Genomic DNA, 16811 nt, shown 5'->3' on the forward strand with positions numbered 1-16811 from the left:
CCTTGGAAACCATAATCCCAGCTCTACACACACAACGATGGGTCTAAATTAGCTGTTAGCCCTCAGGAAGGATCTTGGAGTCACTGTGGATCGTTCTCTGAAAACATCCACTCGATGTGCAGCAGCCACCAAAAAAGCGACCAGGATGTTGGCAGCCATGAGAAGAGAGAGGTGAGAAGACAGAAAATAACACGCCTCTGTACCAGCCCCGGGTCCACCCGCCCCTCGAACCCCGCGCGAGCCGCTCAGAACAGCCCGGTCAGCACTCAGAAGGGAACAGCAAGGCCGGGGGGCTGGAACGGCGCCCGGAGATCTTAGTCAGACCGGGACTGTTCAGCTTGCGAAAGAGGCGACCGAGGGGGAGATGAGAGAGGGTATAAAATCCTGACTGGCCTGCAGAGAGTAAGGAAATGACAGGAACCAGGGGTCACCAATGACATTAACAGGACATATTTCTTCATGGAGCACGGTTAACCTGCGGAACTCACTGCCGGCGGATGTTGTGAAGGCCAAAACGAGATACTCCTCGGAGCCTGGCTTGGGAGCTGTGGAGCCCCCCGACACCCCAGCTTTCGGCCGCACAGGGGCTTCGGCCTGGAGAGGTGAAGGGAAGAGTGGGGGAGGGTGACTAGCCCAGGGGCCAGGACACGCCCTCACCCGGTGGGAGAACCAGGGCACTGGCAGCCCAACCCCTGGGCTGGGGGCAGCATGTCCCCTGGCACCGGCCCGGCGCTGTTCTCCACAGGCCTGCACTGGACGTGGAAAAGGGCAGCTCAGCAGTCGCCTTCGCAGCGACCCAGCGCCACCTGACTTCCCTTACTACAGCTGGACTCCTGGGTTCTGCCCCAGCGTGGGGGAGGGGGGGCGGGAAGCCAGGACTCCGGGGTTCTGCCCCAGCACGGGGGGGGCAGGAGCCAGGACTCCGGGGTTCTGCCCCAGCACAGGGAGCCAGGACTCCGGGGTTCTGCCCCAGCATGGAAGAGGGGGAGCCAGGACTCCGGGGTTCTGCCCCAGTGGGGGGGAGGGGGGGCGGGAGCCAGGACTCCGGGGTTCTGCCCCAGCACAGGGAGCCAGGACTCCGGGGTTCTGCCCCAGCGTGGGGGAGGGGGGCCGGGAGCCAGGACTCCGGGGTTCTGCCCCAGCATGGGGGGGGTGGAAGCCAGGACTCCGGGGGCACGGGGGGGGGGGGAGCCAGGACTCCGGGGTTCTGCCTCAGCATGGGGGGGGTGGAAGCCAGGACTCCGGGGTTCTGCCCCAGCATGGGGCAGGGGGGGGCAGGAAGCCAGGACTCCGGGGTTCTGCCCCAGCGCAGGAGGGGGGGGGCGGGAGCCAGGACTCCTGGGTTCTGCCCCAGCACAGGGAGCCAGGACTCTGGGGTTCTGCCCCAGCGTGGGGGGGGGGGGGAGCCAGGACTCTGGGGTTCTGCCCCAGCGTGGGGGGGGGGGCGGGAGCCAGGACGCCGGGGTTCTGCCCCCGGCTGGCGGAGAAGGGACTGAAAGTGCCTGTTCAAGAAGAGTCTCCGCTACAAATTCTGTTTTATTGATTGGTCCCGTCCCCGCTACAAGACGCTGCAAAACCCGGTGTCAAAAGAGCAGGTCGGGCTGGGTTGTTGGGGGTTGGGTTTTTTTGCATTTTTTTCGTCTTTTGCTTAAAAAAATACCATCTTCTTTAAATAATGACCCCAGCTGACCCCCCCCCAGGCCTGAGGCCAAAGTCCTGCAGCCGCTGCCTGAGCCCTGCCCGCCCCCCCCCCCCCATAGATTTCTATTATGTACAAACAGCCAGAGCCCAGGAAAGTGACCCTGACTCCCCCGCCCCCCACAGCCCAAACGGCAGCAGGAGGGCAAGCAGGTCCAGTCTCCTGGCCAGCGGTGCCCCGGCCCCACGGCCCGGCCCGGCTCCTCGCCAGCACGGGAGGGGCATCACGCAGCCGGTGCTCGGCCCAGCTGGCAGTCGGAGGCCTGCAGGGGGGCAGAGGTTTGCCCCGGGGCAGCACCCAGACGGGGTCGTTCTCAGGAGTCTCCGTGTCCCAAGTGGATGAGCTCCAGGGGCTCAGAAAAGAGTCCAGCCCGAGACCTGGGAGAGAAGAAGGGGGGGTAAGCGCCAGGGGCGGGGCAGGCACTGCCATGGCCCATCGGGGGGGGGCGCTCAGGGCAATGGCAGAGGGACCCCCCACCCCCTACCCCACCTTGGGCGCATTCCTCTGCTAGCACCCAGAAGCAGCCAGGGCTGGGGCAGGACGGCTGGCACCCAGGGAGAGGGTGGCTACCGTGGGGGGGGGGGTTTGACGGTGGCTAGCGTGGGGGGGGAGAGGGGGACCCGGTGTGCGTGTGGACTGCGGGTGACGGTGGCCAGCGGGGGGGGGAAGAGGGGGACCCGGCGTGGCTAGCGTGGGGGGGGGGAGAGGGACCCGGCGTGGCTAGCGTGGGGGGGGGGGGAGAGGGACCCGGCGTGCCCAGCGAGAGGGGGAGAGGGACCCGGCGTGCCCGCATGGCTAGCGGGGGGGGGAGGGAGGGACCCGGCGTGCCCACGTGGCTAGCGGGGGGGGGGGGGGAGGGACCCGGCGTGCCCAGCTCCGCGGTAGCAGAGCGGGAAGGCCGGACGCGCGACCCACCCAGAGCCAGCTCCCCAGAGGCCGGGCCGCGCCCCCGCCCCGCGGGGCCGTCACTGGGGGCCCAGGCTCTCCAGCAGCAGCCGGCGCCCCTCCTCGTAGTCGTCCTCGTCCACGTTGACCAGCAGGCGGATGGCCTCCTGCCCCACGGCGTCCCGCAGCGACTCGGTGAGGAAGACGCCCTTGAGGGCCTCCAGCAGCGCCCCGCTCATGTAGTCGCTCCAGAAGGCGTCCAGGTAGGAGAGCTCCGAGAACTTGATGTCGCAGATGATGGAGCCCAGGTCGCGCGACTTGAGGATGGTGTTGGACTGGCCGAAGACGTCGAGCTGGCGCTCCAGCCGGTGCTGCTTGTTGGACAGCACGTTCTGCCGCAGGACGGGCTCGTGCTGGCAGAACTCGGCGCGCACCCGCAGCCGGATGTCTGGGGGGAGAGGGCAGAGACACAGGGGAGGGGGGGAGAGAGACGGGGCGTCAGCGCCGGAGGGCCCAGGCCAGCGACACACAGAGACCGCGCGCTCATGCAGTGTGACGCTGGGGGGCAGGGCGGCTCTCAATGGGCCTAGGGGGGGCCCTCCCTCGAGCATCCTCTCACCACAGGGCTACAGCCAGACCTTGCCAAACGCCCACCTCGTGCCCCGCCGGCCCCCAGCACCCCTGCCCTCTGGAGCCAGCCTGCCTCGCACTGAGCCCCCAGCCCCCTCGCCGGCTGAGACCAGCGCCCCACAGGGAGGGGCTGAGTGCCCGACGACCTCCTGCCCTAGCCCCACCCAGCTGGTCGGAGAAGCTGCTTTTCCTCCCCCGGCTTTGGCAGGGTTGGGCTGTAGCCAGGGAGAGGTGGGGTGTAGTTTTGGATCAGCCGCCTGTCAAGCCACAATCGAAAGGGGGGCGTCCAGGGAGAACAATGGCTCCAGAGCAGGAGACGCGGGAGGCAGGTGGGTGTTACATACGCTCGACAAGGCCGTCTGCTTAAGGGCTCTGGCTTGTGGTCCTCACCTGTAGAAGCATTAACTCAGAGTGCAGTCACAGCCCCGGCCTCCACTGCCAGGGCCCCCCGCCCAGAGCCCGGGCCCCCCAAAACCACACCCCACATGCCCAACGCAGGCTGCCAGAGGGGCAGGGTGGTGCTGAGGAGCTCGGGCGGGCAAGGGGCTGGCAGAGGTGCCCAGACAGGATGCCCACTGGCCTTGGCACCCGTCTCAGCCATTCGGGCTGTGGGCTGTCTGGGAGGAGTCAGGCGGGTCACAAGTGCCCTGGCAGCAATGCCAATCCCCCGCGCGAGCCCCAGCGACCCGCTGAGCGGCTGACAGCTTCCTGCCCTTTTACTGACACCACACACAGCTGGGACGCAGCAACGCCGCCTGTGCCTGTGCCTGGAGGCTCGGCTCAAGGGAACCCTGACTCCAGGAACAGCCGTCCTGGGTGACGTTAACCCTCCCTGGAAGGGCTGGTGGGGCAGGACTGGGGTCACCTCCTCCCCCAGGGATCAAACCTGCCCCCCTGTGGCTGGGAGAGATGGGCCCTGAGCAGCTGCTGAGGTTACAGACGTGGGACTGCTGCCCCCAGGAGGTGGCCAGGGGAGGGGACAAGCTGTTGCCAGCAGCTGGGGAAAGCCATGGGTAGCCGCTCAACGCTGAAAACCACCAAGCACGGCGCAGTGGGGGCTGCTGCTCTGACGGCTCCCCACACATCAGCGTGAGCAGCTGAGTGGGGCTTTTGCACTAGCAGCCCGGACTCCCCACACGTGGGGTGGGTGAGCCAGTCCCTCGCCAGGCCAGGCGCTGGCAGCCTCTGCTGCCAGGTCTGCACAGAGCCGGTTACATCCAGGGCCCTGTCCCTCCCGGCCCAGCTACCAGGCAGAGCCGCTGGGCCCAGGGGTGCCCTGGCACGGGGCACCGGGGGAGCTCTGCTCTGAAGTGAGTTTGGGTTCATGGCACTCGGCCTGCTTGCATGGGCCGATACTTATGCTTTCCGGGGGGTTGATCTCAACTGTGGACCGAGAGAACCAGGGCTCAAAGTTTTTAGCGCATGGTAACAGCAAGCCATCATTCTGGGCATCAATGCGGCAAAGAACCTCAGCTGCGGGGGGGCCGGCTGCTGCCTGCTGGACGGACACCAGGCCGGAGGGTTGAGCGGCGCCCCCCAGAGACTCGGGGAGCACGGGAGCCAGTGACACAGCAGGGGTGGGCTGTTAACCAGGCTGTGCAGAGTGGCTGGGGGGCGTATGAGGCGGGCAGCTGGCAGGAGGGTGCCAGATTCCAAGCCTGGTCTAATGGCTGCAGCAGTGACCAGCACCATGGGTTGGGGACCATCTGAGACGTGAGCCACCGGCTGCCCGCTCCTGGATGGAGTCTGGGAGGAATCCAGCACGCTGGGGTTTGGGGGTTACTCGGTCCATCCCCCGTTCCCACTGGCCCCCCAGCATGCGAGCTGGCATGCGGCAGCCGCTCCCAGCAGACCCTGCTGGGGGGCTGTGGCAGACTCCCCGCCGTGCCCTGCTGGAGTGGCGGGGACACAGGAGCTGTCCCAAAGGGGGCTGGGCTCGGCACTGCTGAGGTCTCTCTGGATCAGCATGCATGGGGGGAGCCCTGTCAGAGCCCTGCAGTGGGGGTTTAGAGCACACATTCAAAACAGGATGGGTTTCACCGACAACTGCAGGCGAGATTGGGTGCGCTGGAGTCAGTTACCTTTGCGAGACAGTTCTGAGTAGCTTGCAATAGAGACACAGGGTCTCTTTATCATCAACTTTTGCTTAGTAACCTGGAATTTAAACGGTGGATTGAGAGAGAATTGGCAGAAATCAAGTAGCAGCAGCAGCAACAAAAAAATCGTGATACCAAGGCAAATCAGAGCGGTCGCCAGGCCCTTGCCTGGAAGGCAGCCAGAGCGGAGGGCCCAGCCTCGTGCGGCTCAGGAAATTACGAATGCAGAGCTGCCGTCTGGACCTCGCCAGCGGTCCTGGGATTTGTGCCCCCAAGAAGCAAGGGAACATTATCAAACAGACAGTGTGGAAGGGAGCTTACGGCCCGACCCGTGCACCTACCCGCCGGATGGCTTAGCTGCACCGTGCAGTTGCAGTATTGACACTCATTGAATTATTTTTGAACCTTCTTCGTTAGAACTCATGGCCTGCAAATTGGTCAAACGGGAAGAGAGCGTTTTTGTGCAGTTTGCTTTGCTGGTCATTCGCATCGCACTGACAGACAACAGGCCCCAGAGCGGTGGTGATGCTGGCGCTCGGCACGCGGCTGGCTGAGCAGGGCGCAGGGGTTATATGCTGGTCTTGGAGACAGAAATCCAGGCCACCCCCTTGGAACTGAGCTGGCTTCCCCCATGAAGGGCAGCATCTGGGGGCTATCAGAGCTAGGTGGGTATTTGGAAATGGCCATGAGCCATGCTAGATTCCTAGAATTTAAGGTCAGACGTGATCATTCCACTACCTCGCCAGCCCTCAGGGTGTGCCTGACACCACACGGCTTCCATTGCCCCGCAGAACCTGCTAGAGGGGCCCCCCCAAGCAGGAGGCGCTCAGAGGGCCCTGACCTTCTAGTCACAAGTCTGTGGACTCCTGGAGCTGAACAATGCTAAGCCCTGGCTCCGACAGCGCTTTCCACCGAGAGATCTCAAAGCACTTTCCCAAGTGCTCAGGATTGTTCTCTCTCGGTTACAGATGGGGAAATGAGCCACAGAAAGGCAGCGTGACTTGCCTAAAATCCCCCGGCAGGGCAGCGGCTGAGCCGGGCCTAGAACCCACGAATTCGGCAGCACCTGGGTCTGGCACTTTGCACAACCAACCACTGCAGGAGCCAGCCTCAGTGGCCTTTGCTAGTCTACAGGCAGTGCCTGAGGAACAGCTAGAGGGCAGAGCTGAACCCTGTGACACCCCAAGAGGGGGACACAGCACAGTCCCACAATAAGCTCAGCTCTCTGCTCTCCAACAGCACCCAAGCACCTCAGTCCCACACCAGGCCCTCCCGCGCTAGGGGCTGGACAGACACGCAGCTGGAATCAATCTGGGTTGGGATTCGAATTTCCTGCAGTGGAACCAGCATTCGCTCAGTTGCTTGCTCCTCCAAGTCTGCACTGGCCTGGGGTTAGCTGCCTACCCCGGGCTCAGCCCCTAGACCAGCATATAACACGGGTGGAAGTCAGGCCCCGCCCAGGCCAGCGCCTGGCACATCTCAGGCGTTTTCTCCCGCCCTCTCACAAGGTGGAGCCATTCGGACAGTTGGAGCCATGAGAGAAGAGCGAGCGGGACAGCCAGGGGGACGGGGCTCACAGGAGTGGGCCAGGGCTCCCTGCTCCCCCACCCCAGAGAGAGGCCCCACAGGGCTGGGGTGAGGCACCCCGCTGGACTTGCGCAGCCCCCCCGCCCCGAAGTCACTGACACGGAAGGGCCTGCACTTTGGCTAGAGACTCAGACCAGCATCCCTGCCCCACCCCAGCTGGGGGGGAGAGCAGGAGGCTCCAATCTATCCCCCACTGGGAACTGGAGTCTTTCCATGGCCTGGTCCAAAGGTGGGGGGACCCTGGGCATGCGCCAGCCAGACACCTACCACAGGTCACTTTGGTGGGGGACGGGGGCTCCTGCTTGAGGGCAGGGACGGTCTTGGCCCCGCGCCGCCTGCCGAGGGCACTGGCCCGTGCCCTGCCTCTGCTCACCCGCTTCCTCTTGCTGGAGTTGGAGCCTGGAGAAGGGAAGGAAGGTCTGGGTAACAGGCGCCTTGCAGAGGACAGGGCAAGGGCTCAGAGCAGAGCTCCACAAAGGGCCTGGGTTCTAGTGGCTAACGCAGGGGCACCAGGAGCCAGGACTCCTGGGTTCTGTCCCCGGCACTAGGAGAGGAGAGGGATTTAGGACCCACCTCCCACACAGCCCTTGCCCTCAGCTCCCCACACCTCCAGGGGGCAGGCACTGCTCCATTGACAAGCCAGGGAAAGGAGCACACTGCACGCCAGGGCTGAGCTGCAGGCTCATTCCCCAGGGTGCTGAGGCCTCCTTGAATGAGAAAAGAGGCCTATGGCCTGTGGCCCCATCCCTAGCTATGCAGAAGGGGAAGGGGCAATGCATCCCCCCCACCCCCGCGTAGCCTGCCATCGTACCTGTCTCCCACTGGTCGGGCTGGGTCTCTGCAGAGGCTGAGCCGAGGCAACTGTCCATCTGCCGGTCGGAAGCTGTCACAGACGGGCCGTAGGTGTATCGCTCAGGGGACACTAAGGGGGAGGAGAGAGGTGAGTTCCCCTGGGATAGCACCACAGCGGGATTCAGCGGACGGAAACTGCCCCGTGTGCCTCATTGTCCCACGTCTGGCTCAGAGCAGCCCCACAAGCACAGCCCGGAGCCAATGCCCCCTTCTCCTCCCAAGCCCTGGTACCTGTCCGCTGCCTCTTCAGGGTGACGTAAGGCAACAGGTCATGCCTGGTCAGCAACCGCAGGAGCTGCAGTAGGTGCAGGAAATTGGTCTCGTCACATCTCCCTCTCCTCTCCAGCTCCAGCAGCAGCTCCACCCCATTCCTGGGCTGGTGCCGCTCGCCCACCACCTCTAGGCTCCCAGCTGCCTCCACTGGAGCTTGCCAGCGCCGGCTCCTCCTTTGCCAGCTCTCCAGAAGAGGCGAGGGGGTTTCTGTTCCATCCTCCTCCACCACGGCCCACAGCCTGGGGTCCAGCGGGTGGGTCCAGGGCTGGGTCTCATCAAGGAGGAAGGAGAGCACAGCCACGTCATTCTCGGTCAGCTGGGAGCCGATCACCTCGAACATGCGGTGCAAGGACACCATGCCGTAGTACTCCAAGCACTCCTCCTCCCAAGGGTGGGAAATGACCGGCCGCTTCATCTCAGCCATCCCTGCTCACGGGCCTGCAGATCAGCTCTGGCTTTGGCTAGGGCAGCGGATGGCAAGCGCTTTGGGGCAGGTGAATGGGGGGAGACTTGGGGTCTGACAGGTGTTAGGGCTTGACGGAGAATCCGTGGGGAATCCTACAGCACAAGATCTCTCTGGGCACTCGAGTCCAAACAGCGTCTGCAAAAGGACACAGCAGGACTGTGAGCTGGAGCAAGAGAGCACCTGGTGCCGAGTCGCTGGGGAGAGGAAAAGCCAGGGAGTCACCCGGAGCTCTTCAGAACAGAGCCAGGCTGGAAACAGGGAACCAGGACACCCGGGTTCCCTTCCTAGTCCTGTGCTAAGCATCGGGCTGCAATTCCTTCATGGACTTTAGAATCCTGATGCCCTGCTCTCTCGCCTTAGTCCTCACTCCTCTCCCAGAGACGGGGAGAGAACCCAGGAGTCCTGGTTCCCAGCCTGCCTGCTCTAACCCACTAGCCCCCACTCCCCTCCCAAAGCTGGGGAGAGAACCCAGGAGTCCTGGTTCCCAGCCCGCCTGCTCTAACCCACTAGCCCCCACTCCCCTCCCAGAGCCGGGGAGAGAACCCAGGAGTCCTGGTTCCCAGCCCCCCTGCTCTAACCCACTAGCCCCCACTCCCCTCCCAGAGCCGGGGAGAGAGCCCAGGAGTCCTGGTTCCCAGCCCCCCTGCTCTAACCCACTAGCCCCCACTCCCCTCCCAGAGCTGGGGACAGACCCCAGGACTCTAAGCCCCACTAGGCACCAGTCCCCTTGCAGAACCTGGCTGCCAGTCCTGTGCTGTAAATCGCTGTTTCATGGCTGAGCTGCACGATGGCTCCCTGCACAGGTGTCCCAGAGCAAAGGCGCCACAAGGTGGCAGCAACCAGACTGACAAGAACAAACAACCCGAGCTGCCAGCACAGCCCAAGCCTCACGGCCTCCCCAGGCAGGTGTGGCCAGAGCCTTGCCCTGCCCCCCCCGCCCAAGCCTGTACCTCCCTCCTGCCCCCAACTAGCCACGGCTTTGCCCTGCCCCCCCACAGCCACGGCTTCCCCCCACCCCCCCCAGCCTGTGCCACCCCCCACCCTGATAGCCATGGCATCGCCCTGCCCTCCCCAGCCTGTACCACCTCCTGCCCTGACAGCCACGGCCTCATCCTGCCCCCCCAGCCTGTACCACCGGCCTCATCCTGCCCCCCCCCGCCTGTACCACCGCCCCCAGCCAGCCACGGCCCTGCCCTGCCCCCCCCGGCCTGTACCTCCCCCACAGCCCTGCCCCCCCAGCCAGCCATGGCCCTGCCCTGCTCCCCCCCCCCGGCCTGCCAGGGCCCTGCCCTGCCCCCCCCGGCCTGTACCTCCCCCACAGCCCTGTCCCCCCCAGGCAGCCACGGCCTGTGCCACCCCCCACCCCGATAGCCATGGCTTCGCCCTGCCCCCCCCAGCCTGTGCCACCTCCTGCCCTGACAGCCAAGGCCTCATCCTGCCCCCCCAGCCTGTACCACCGCCCCCAGCCAGCCACGGCCCTGCCCTGCCCCCCCCAGCCTGTGCCACCCCCCACCCCGATAGCCATGGCTTCGCCCTGCCCCCCCCAGCCTGTGCCACCTCCTGCCCTGACAGCCAAGGCCTCATCCTGCCCCCCCCAGCCTGTACCACCGCCCCCGGCCAGCCAGGGCCCTGCCCTGCCCGCCCCCGGCCTGTACCTCCCCCCCAGCCCTGCCCCCCCCAGCCAGCCACGGCCCTGCCCTGCCCCCCCAGCCTGTACCTCCCCCACTGCCCTGCCCCCCCCAGCCAGCCTCGGCCCTGCCCTGCTCCCCCCCCGGCCTGTACCTCCCCCCCAGCCAGCCACAGCCCGGCCCTGCCCCCCCCCCCAGGCAGCCTGTACCTCCCCCCTCGGCCGGCTACGCCCCACCCCAGTCTGAAGCCCCCACCTCACCCAGGTCTCGCTGCCTCAGTCGCGGCTTGGTTCCTTCTGGCACCTTCGATCCCTCTGCGCATGCGTCGCCCATCAACTGCCACCCACAACCCCCTTGCGCATGCGTACCTCCACCCGCTCCCGCCCTATCCCCGCCCGCAGCGCATGCGTCGAAGCTAGCCGGCGCACGGAGCGCACGCGCCGCACTCGGACCCACCCATTACGCATGCGTGAAGCGTCCCCTCGGCGCAAATAACAGCCCCCTGCGCGTGCGCTTTCCCACTAATACCCCTCCCCGTCCCAAGCTCACCGCGTCCGGCACGCGGACGTTCGGCCTATGTCCTCGTGACCCACGTGTGGGGGCGGGACTGACTCGCTCCGCTCCTGGCGTCACGCCCCGAGCATGCGCGAGGCGAGGAGCTGGGAAGAGTCCGGTTCAGGGAGCGAGGCCGCTACGCTACTAACGTAAGAGGGGAGGCTGAGTGGCAGCTGCGCTGTTGCCTTATAATGGAGCTTTGGGGCGTGACGGAAGCCGGGGTGCGCTACTGGCGTAAAGGGGCGGGGGGCAGGGCGGCTCCGCTATTGACGTAAGAGGCCAAAGCGTGTAAAGTGCCCCCCCCCCCCAGACACAGGACGGGGGGGAGAGGCACCGGCACCCCCCCCGACACCCACAGGACGGGAGGGAGAGGCGCCCCCCCAGACACCCACAGGAGGGGGGGAGGGGAGAGGCGCCCCCCCAGACACACACAGGACGGGGGGGAGGGGAGAGGCGCCCCCCCAGACACACACAGGAGGGGGGGAGGGGAGAGGCGCCCCCCCAGACACACACAGGACGGGGGGAGGGGAGAGGCGCCCCCCCCAGACACACACAGGACAGGGGGAGGGGAGAGGCGCCCCCCCCGACACCCACAGGACGGGGGGGAGGGGAGAGGCGCCCCCCCCGACACACACAGGACGGGGGGAGGGGGAGAGGCGCCCCCCCCGACACCCACTGGACGGGGGGGAGGGGGAGAGGCGCCCCCCCAGACACCCACTGGACGGGGGGGAGGGGAGAGGCGCCCCCCCAGACACACACAGGACGGGGGGGAGGGGAGAGGCGCCCCCCCAGACACACACAGGACAGGGGGAGGGGAGAGGCGCCCCCCCAGACACACACAGGACGGGGGGAGGGGAGAGGCGCCCCCCCCAGACACACACAGGAACGGGGGAGGGGAGAGGCGCCCCCCCAGACACACACCGGACGGGGGGAGGGGGAGAGGCGCCCCCCCAGACACCCACTGGACGGGGGGGAGGGGAGAGGCGCCTCCCCCAGACACACACAGGACAGGGGGAGGGGCGAGGCGCCCCCCCAGACACACACAGGACGGGGGGAGGGGGGGAGGCGCCCCCCCAGACACCCACTGGACGGGGGGGAGGGGAGAGGCGCCCCCCCAGACACACACAGGATGGGGGGAGGGGAGAGGCGCCCCCCCCAGACACACACAGGACGGGGGGGAGGGGGAGAGGCGCCCCCTCCCAGACACACACAGTACGGGGGGGAGGGGGAGAGGCGCCCCCTCCCAGACACACACAGGACGGGGGGGAGGGGGAGAGGCGCCCCCTCCCAGACACCCACAGGAAGGGGGGGACGGGAGAGGCGCCCCCCCCAGACACCCACAGGACGGGGGGGAGGGGAGAGGCGCCCCCCCCCAGACACACAAAGGACGGGGCAGGGGGAGAGGCAGGTGCCCCCCCAGACACACACAGGACGGGGCAGGGGGAGAGGCAGGTGCCCCCCCACACGCACAGGATGTGGGGAGGGGGAGAGGCAGCCCCCACACACACACACACAGCACAGGGGCAGGGAGAAGTGCATGTGTTTTTGTGTAATGTGTATGTATGTCTGTCACTGCATGTTGCCTGGGCGTGTGTTTTGTGTTTGTGTGTGCATCTCGCTGTGTGCGGTGTGTGTCTCTCGTTGGGTGCCATGGGCATGTGTGATGCTGTGCGTGTCTCACTATGTGCGCCTGGATGTGCGTCTGTCATTGAAGCATGTGTTAACGTGTCTGTGTTGGTTGCTGTTCCCCCCCCCCTCCTGGCAGTCTCTCCTGGTGTGACTCTTGCTGTGTGAGTCATTGTGGTCTGTCCAGTGTGTGTGTGTCATTGCGGTGTGTCCATCTGCATGTCCTTTGCAGTGCTTGTATTGTCATGTCTCTCACTCAGTGTGTCATTGCAGTGGGTCCGGCCTGAATGTTTCTCCTGTGTGTGTGGGTGTGTGTGATTGCAGTATGTCCAGTTTGCCTGTGTCTCTCCTGGTATATCTCAGGCTGTGTGTGTTATTGTGATGTGTCCGTCTGTGTGGGTCTCTCCTGATGTGTCTCTTACTCTGTCATTGAAGTGCATCCAGTCTGCATGTGTCTCCTTTGTGTCTCTTGTTGTGCGTGTGTTGTTATGGTGTGTCCATCTGTGTGTCTCATTGCAGTATGTCCACTCTGCACGTGTCTCACCTGCTGTGTGTCGTGTCTCACAAAGTGTGTCTCAATGTGGTGTATCAGTCTGTGTCTCTCCTGGTGCGTCTTGTACTCTGTGTGAGTGTTGTGTCGGTATGTTGGCATGTATCATTGTGCTGTGTTGCTGTGTGTCATGCAGTGTGTTGTACGGTGTGTGTAACATGCACATGCAGTCCGTCACGCTGTGTGTTGTTGTGGTGTATGTGTGTGACACACAGGATGTCGCTGTGTGTGTGTCATTGCATTGGGTTGTGTGTGTTTGTCACATGCAGTGTTAGGTGTTGCAGGGTGTTGTACTGTGTGTGTGACATGCACATGCGGTCCGTCACGCTGTGTGTTGTTGCGGTGTATGTGTGTGACACACGGGGTGTCGCTGTGTGTGTATCATTGCAGAGTGGGGTTGTGTGTGTTTGTCACATGCAGTGTTAGGTGTTGCAGAGTGTCGTACTGTGTGTGTGACATGCACATGCGGTCCGTCACGCTGTGTGTTGTTGCGGTGTATGTGTGTGACACACGGAATGTCGCTGTGTGTGTGTCATTGCAGAGTGGGGTGGTATGTTTTTGTCACATGCAGTGTTAGGTGTTGCAGGGTGTCGTACTGTGTGTGTGACATGCACAGGCGGTCCGTCACGCTGTGTGTTGTTGCGGTGTATGTGTGTGACACACGGGGTGTCGCTGTGTGTGTGTCACATGCAGTGTTAGGTGTTGCAGGGTGTCGTACTGTGTGTGTGACATGCACAGGCGGTCCGTCACGCTGTGTGGTGTTGCGGTGTATGTGTGTGACACACGGGGTGTCGCTGTGTGTGTGTCACATGCAGTGTTAGGTGTTGCAGGGTGTCGTACTGTGTGTGTGACATGCACAGGCGGTCCGTCACGCTGTGTGGTGTTGCGGTGTATGTGTGTGACACACGGGGTGTCGCTGTGTGTGTGTCACATGCAGTGTTAGGTGTTGCAGGGTGTCATACTGTGTGTGTGACATGCACAGGCGGTCCGTCACGCTGTGTGGTGTTGCGGTGTATGTGTGTGACACACGGGGTGTCGCTGTGTGTGTGTCACATGCAGTGTTAGGTGTTGCAGGGTGTCGTACTGTGTGTGTGACATGCACAGGCGGTCCGTCACGCTGTGTGGTGTTGCGGTGTATGTGTGTGACACACGGGGTGTCGCTGTGTGTGTCACATGCAGTGTTAGGTGTTGCAGGGTGTCGTACTGTGTGTGTGACATGCACAGGCGGTCCGTCACGCTGTGTGGTGTTGCGGTGTATGTGTGTGTGTCACATGCAGTGTTAGGTGTTGCAGGGTGTCGTACTGTGTGTGTGACATGCACAGGCGGTCCGTCACGCTGTGTGTTGTTGCGGTGTATGTGTGTGACACACGGGGTGTCGCTGTGTGTGTGTCACCTGCAGTGTTAGGTGTTGCAGGGTGTCATACTGTGTGTGTGACATGCACAGGCGGTCCGTCACGCTGTGTGGTGTTGCGGTGTATGTGTGTGACACACGGGGTGTCGCTGTGTGTGTGTCACACGCAGTGTTAGGTGTTGCAGGGTGTCGTACTGTGTGTGTGACATGCACAGGCGGTCCGTCACGCTGTGTGTTGTTGCGGTGTATGTGTGTGACACATGGGGTGCCGCTGTGTGTGTGTCATTGCATTGGGGGGGGTGTTTGTCACATGCAGTGTTAGGTGTTGCAGGGTGTCGTACTGTGTGTGACATGCACATGCGGTCCGTCACGCTGTGTGTTGTTGCTGTGTATGTGTGTGACACACGGGGTGTCGCTGTGTGTGTGTCACATGCAGTGTTAGGTGTTGCAGGGTGTCGTACTGTGTGTGTGACATGCACAGGCGGTCCGTCACGCTGTGTGCTGTTGCGGTGTATGTGTGTGACACTCGGGGTGTCGCTGTGTGTGTGTCACATGCAGTGTTAGGTGTTGCAGGGTGTCGTACTGTGTGTGTGACATGCACAGGCGGTCCGTCACGCTGTGTGGTGTTGCGGTGTATGTGTGTGACACACGGGGTGTCGCTGTGTGTGTGTCACATGCAGTGTTAGGTGTTGCAGGGTGTCGTACTGTGTGTGTGACATGCACAGGCGGTCCGTCACGCTGTGTGGTGTTGCGGTGTATGTGTGTGTGTCACATGCAGTGTTAGGTGTTGCAGGGTGTCGTACTGTGTGTGTGACATGCACAGGTGGTCCGTCACGCTGTGTGTTGTTGCGGTGTATGTGTGTGACACACGGGGTGTCGCTGTGTGTGTGTCACCTGCAGTGTTAGGTGTTGCAGGGTGTCGTACTGTGTGTGTGACATGCACAGGCGGTCCGTCACGCTGTGTGGTGTTGCGGTGTATGTGTGTGACACACGGGGTGTCGCTGTGTGTGTGTCACACGCAGTGTTAGGTGTTGCAGGGTGTCGTACTGTGTGTGTGACATGCACAGGCGGTCCGTCACGCTGTGTGTTGTTGCGGTGTATGTGTGTGACACATGGGGTGCCGCTGTGTGTGTGTCATTGCATTGGGGGGGGTGTTTGTCACATGCAGTGTTAGGTGTTGCAGGGTGTCGTACTGTGTGTGACATGCACATGCGGTCCGTCATGCTGTGTGTTGTTGCTGTGTATGTGTGTGACACACGGGGTGTCGCTGTGTGTGTGTCACATGCAGTGTTAGGTGTTGCAGGGTGTCGTCCTGTGTGTGTGACATGCACAGGCGGTCCGTCACACTGTGTGGTGTTGCGGTGTATGTGTGTGACACACGGGGTGTCGCTGTGTGTGTGTCACATGCAGTGTTAGGTGTTGCAGGGTGTCGTACTGTGTGTGTGACATGCACAGGCGGTCCGTCACGCTGTGTGGTGTTGCGGTGTATGTGTGTGACACACGGGGTGTCGCTGTGTGTGTGTCACATGCAGTGTTAGGTGTTGCAGGGTGTCGTACTGTGTGTGTGACATGCACAGGCGGTCCGTCACGCTGTGTGTTGTTGCGGTGTATGTGTGTGACACACGGGGTGTCACTGTGTGTGTGTCACCTGCAGTGTTAGGTGTTGCAGGGTGTCGTACTGTGTGTGTGACATGCACAGGCGGTCCGTCACGCTGTGTGGTGTTGCGGTGTATGTGTGTGACACATGGGGTGTCGCTGTGTGTGTGTCACACGCAGTGTTAGGTGTTGCAGGGTGTCGTACTGTGTGTGTGACATGCACAGGCGGTCCGTCACGCTGTGTGTTGTTGCGGTGTATGTGTGTGACACATGGGGTGCCGCTGTGTGTGTGTCATTGCATTGGGGGGGGTGTTTGTCACATGCAGTGTTAGGTGTTGCAGGGTGTCGTACTGTGTGTGACATGCACATGCGGTCCGTCACGCTGTGTGTTGTTGCTGTGTATGTGTGTGACACACGGGGTGTCGCTGTGTGTGTGTCACATGCAGTGTTAGGTGTTGCAGGGTGTCGTACTGTGTGTGTCACATGCACAGGCGGTCCGTCACGCTGTGTGTTGTTGCTGTGTATGTGTGTGACACACGGGGTGTCGCTGTGTGTGTGTCACATGCAGTGTTAGGTGTTGCAGGGTGTCGTACTGTGTGTGTGACGTGCACAGGCGGTCCGTCACGCTGTGTGTTGTTGCTGTGTATGTGTGTGACACACGGGGTGTCGCTGTGTGTGTGTCACATGCAGTGTTAGGTGTTGCAGGGTGTCGTACTGTGTGTGTGACATGCACAGGCGGTCCGTCACGCTGTGTGGTGTGGTGCGTGTCGCTGTGGGGGTGTCCCACGGGGGTGCGACAGGCGGCGGGTCACTCTCTAATACACACGCTCCCACCATAAAATCCATCCGGGGCGGGGCCACATGGAAGCCCCGCCCCGCTGTTAGCTCCCGCCCGCCGTCGCGGCTTTCCGGGGCGGGACTTCCGGGTGGCCACGCCCCCTCCTGCCTCGCAGCCTCGTTCCCGCTCCCAGGCTCACGAGCCGACCCGCCCCCCTCAGTATCGAGCCCGCTGATTGG

At 63.4% G+C, this 16811-nt stretch overlaps 1 protein-coding gene across 1 annotated transcript; it reads right to left on the reverse strand.

The window, feature by feature from the left end:
* Nucleotides 1-1523: 1523 nt before the first annotated feature.
* On the reverse strand, nucleotides 1524-10495 carry LOC123351681 (DNA-binding death effector domain-containing protein 2-like). Its single transcript, XM_044991220.1, has 6 exons — nucleotides 10377-10495; nucleotides 7981-8623; nucleotides 7709-7819; nucleotides 7165-7296; nucleotides 2615-3032; nucleotides 1524-2076 (listed from the first exon to the last, which is right to left on the reverse strand). Exons 2-5 carry the CDS (start codon nucleotides 8444-8446, stop codon nucleotides 2665-2667), a joined length of 1077 nt encoding a protein of 358 aa, XP_044847155.1. The 5' UTR covers nucleotides 8447-8623; nucleotides 10377-10495; the 3' UTR covers nucleotides 1524-2076; nucleotides 2615-2664.
* Nucleotides 10496-16811: the final 6316 nt, after the last annotated feature.

This window comes from Mauremys mutica, chromosome 17, assembly GCF_020497125.1.
Source record: "Mauremys mutica isolate MM-2020 ecotype Southern chromosome 17, ASM2049712v1, whole genome shotgun sequence".
Lineage (NCBI taxonomy): Eukaryota > Metazoa > Chordata > Testudines > Geoemydidae > Mauremys > Mauremys mutica.

Bases quoted from the DNA above. Each gene is read 5' to 3' on its own strand.
- LOC123351681 (XM_044991220.1), bottom strand. From the start codon at position 8,446: ATGGCTGAGATGAAGCGGCCGGTCATTTCCCACCCTTGGGAGGAGGAG. The intron at 7,297-7,708 runs GTACGATGGCAG...TCCCTTCTCCAG, and splicing joins GCCCGACCAGTGGGAGACAG to GCTCCAACTCCAGCAAGAGG. The intron at 3,033-7,164 runs GTAGGTGTCTGG...CTCTCCCCCCAG, and splicing joins CCCCACCAAAGTGACCTGTG to ACATCCGGCTGCGGGTGCGC.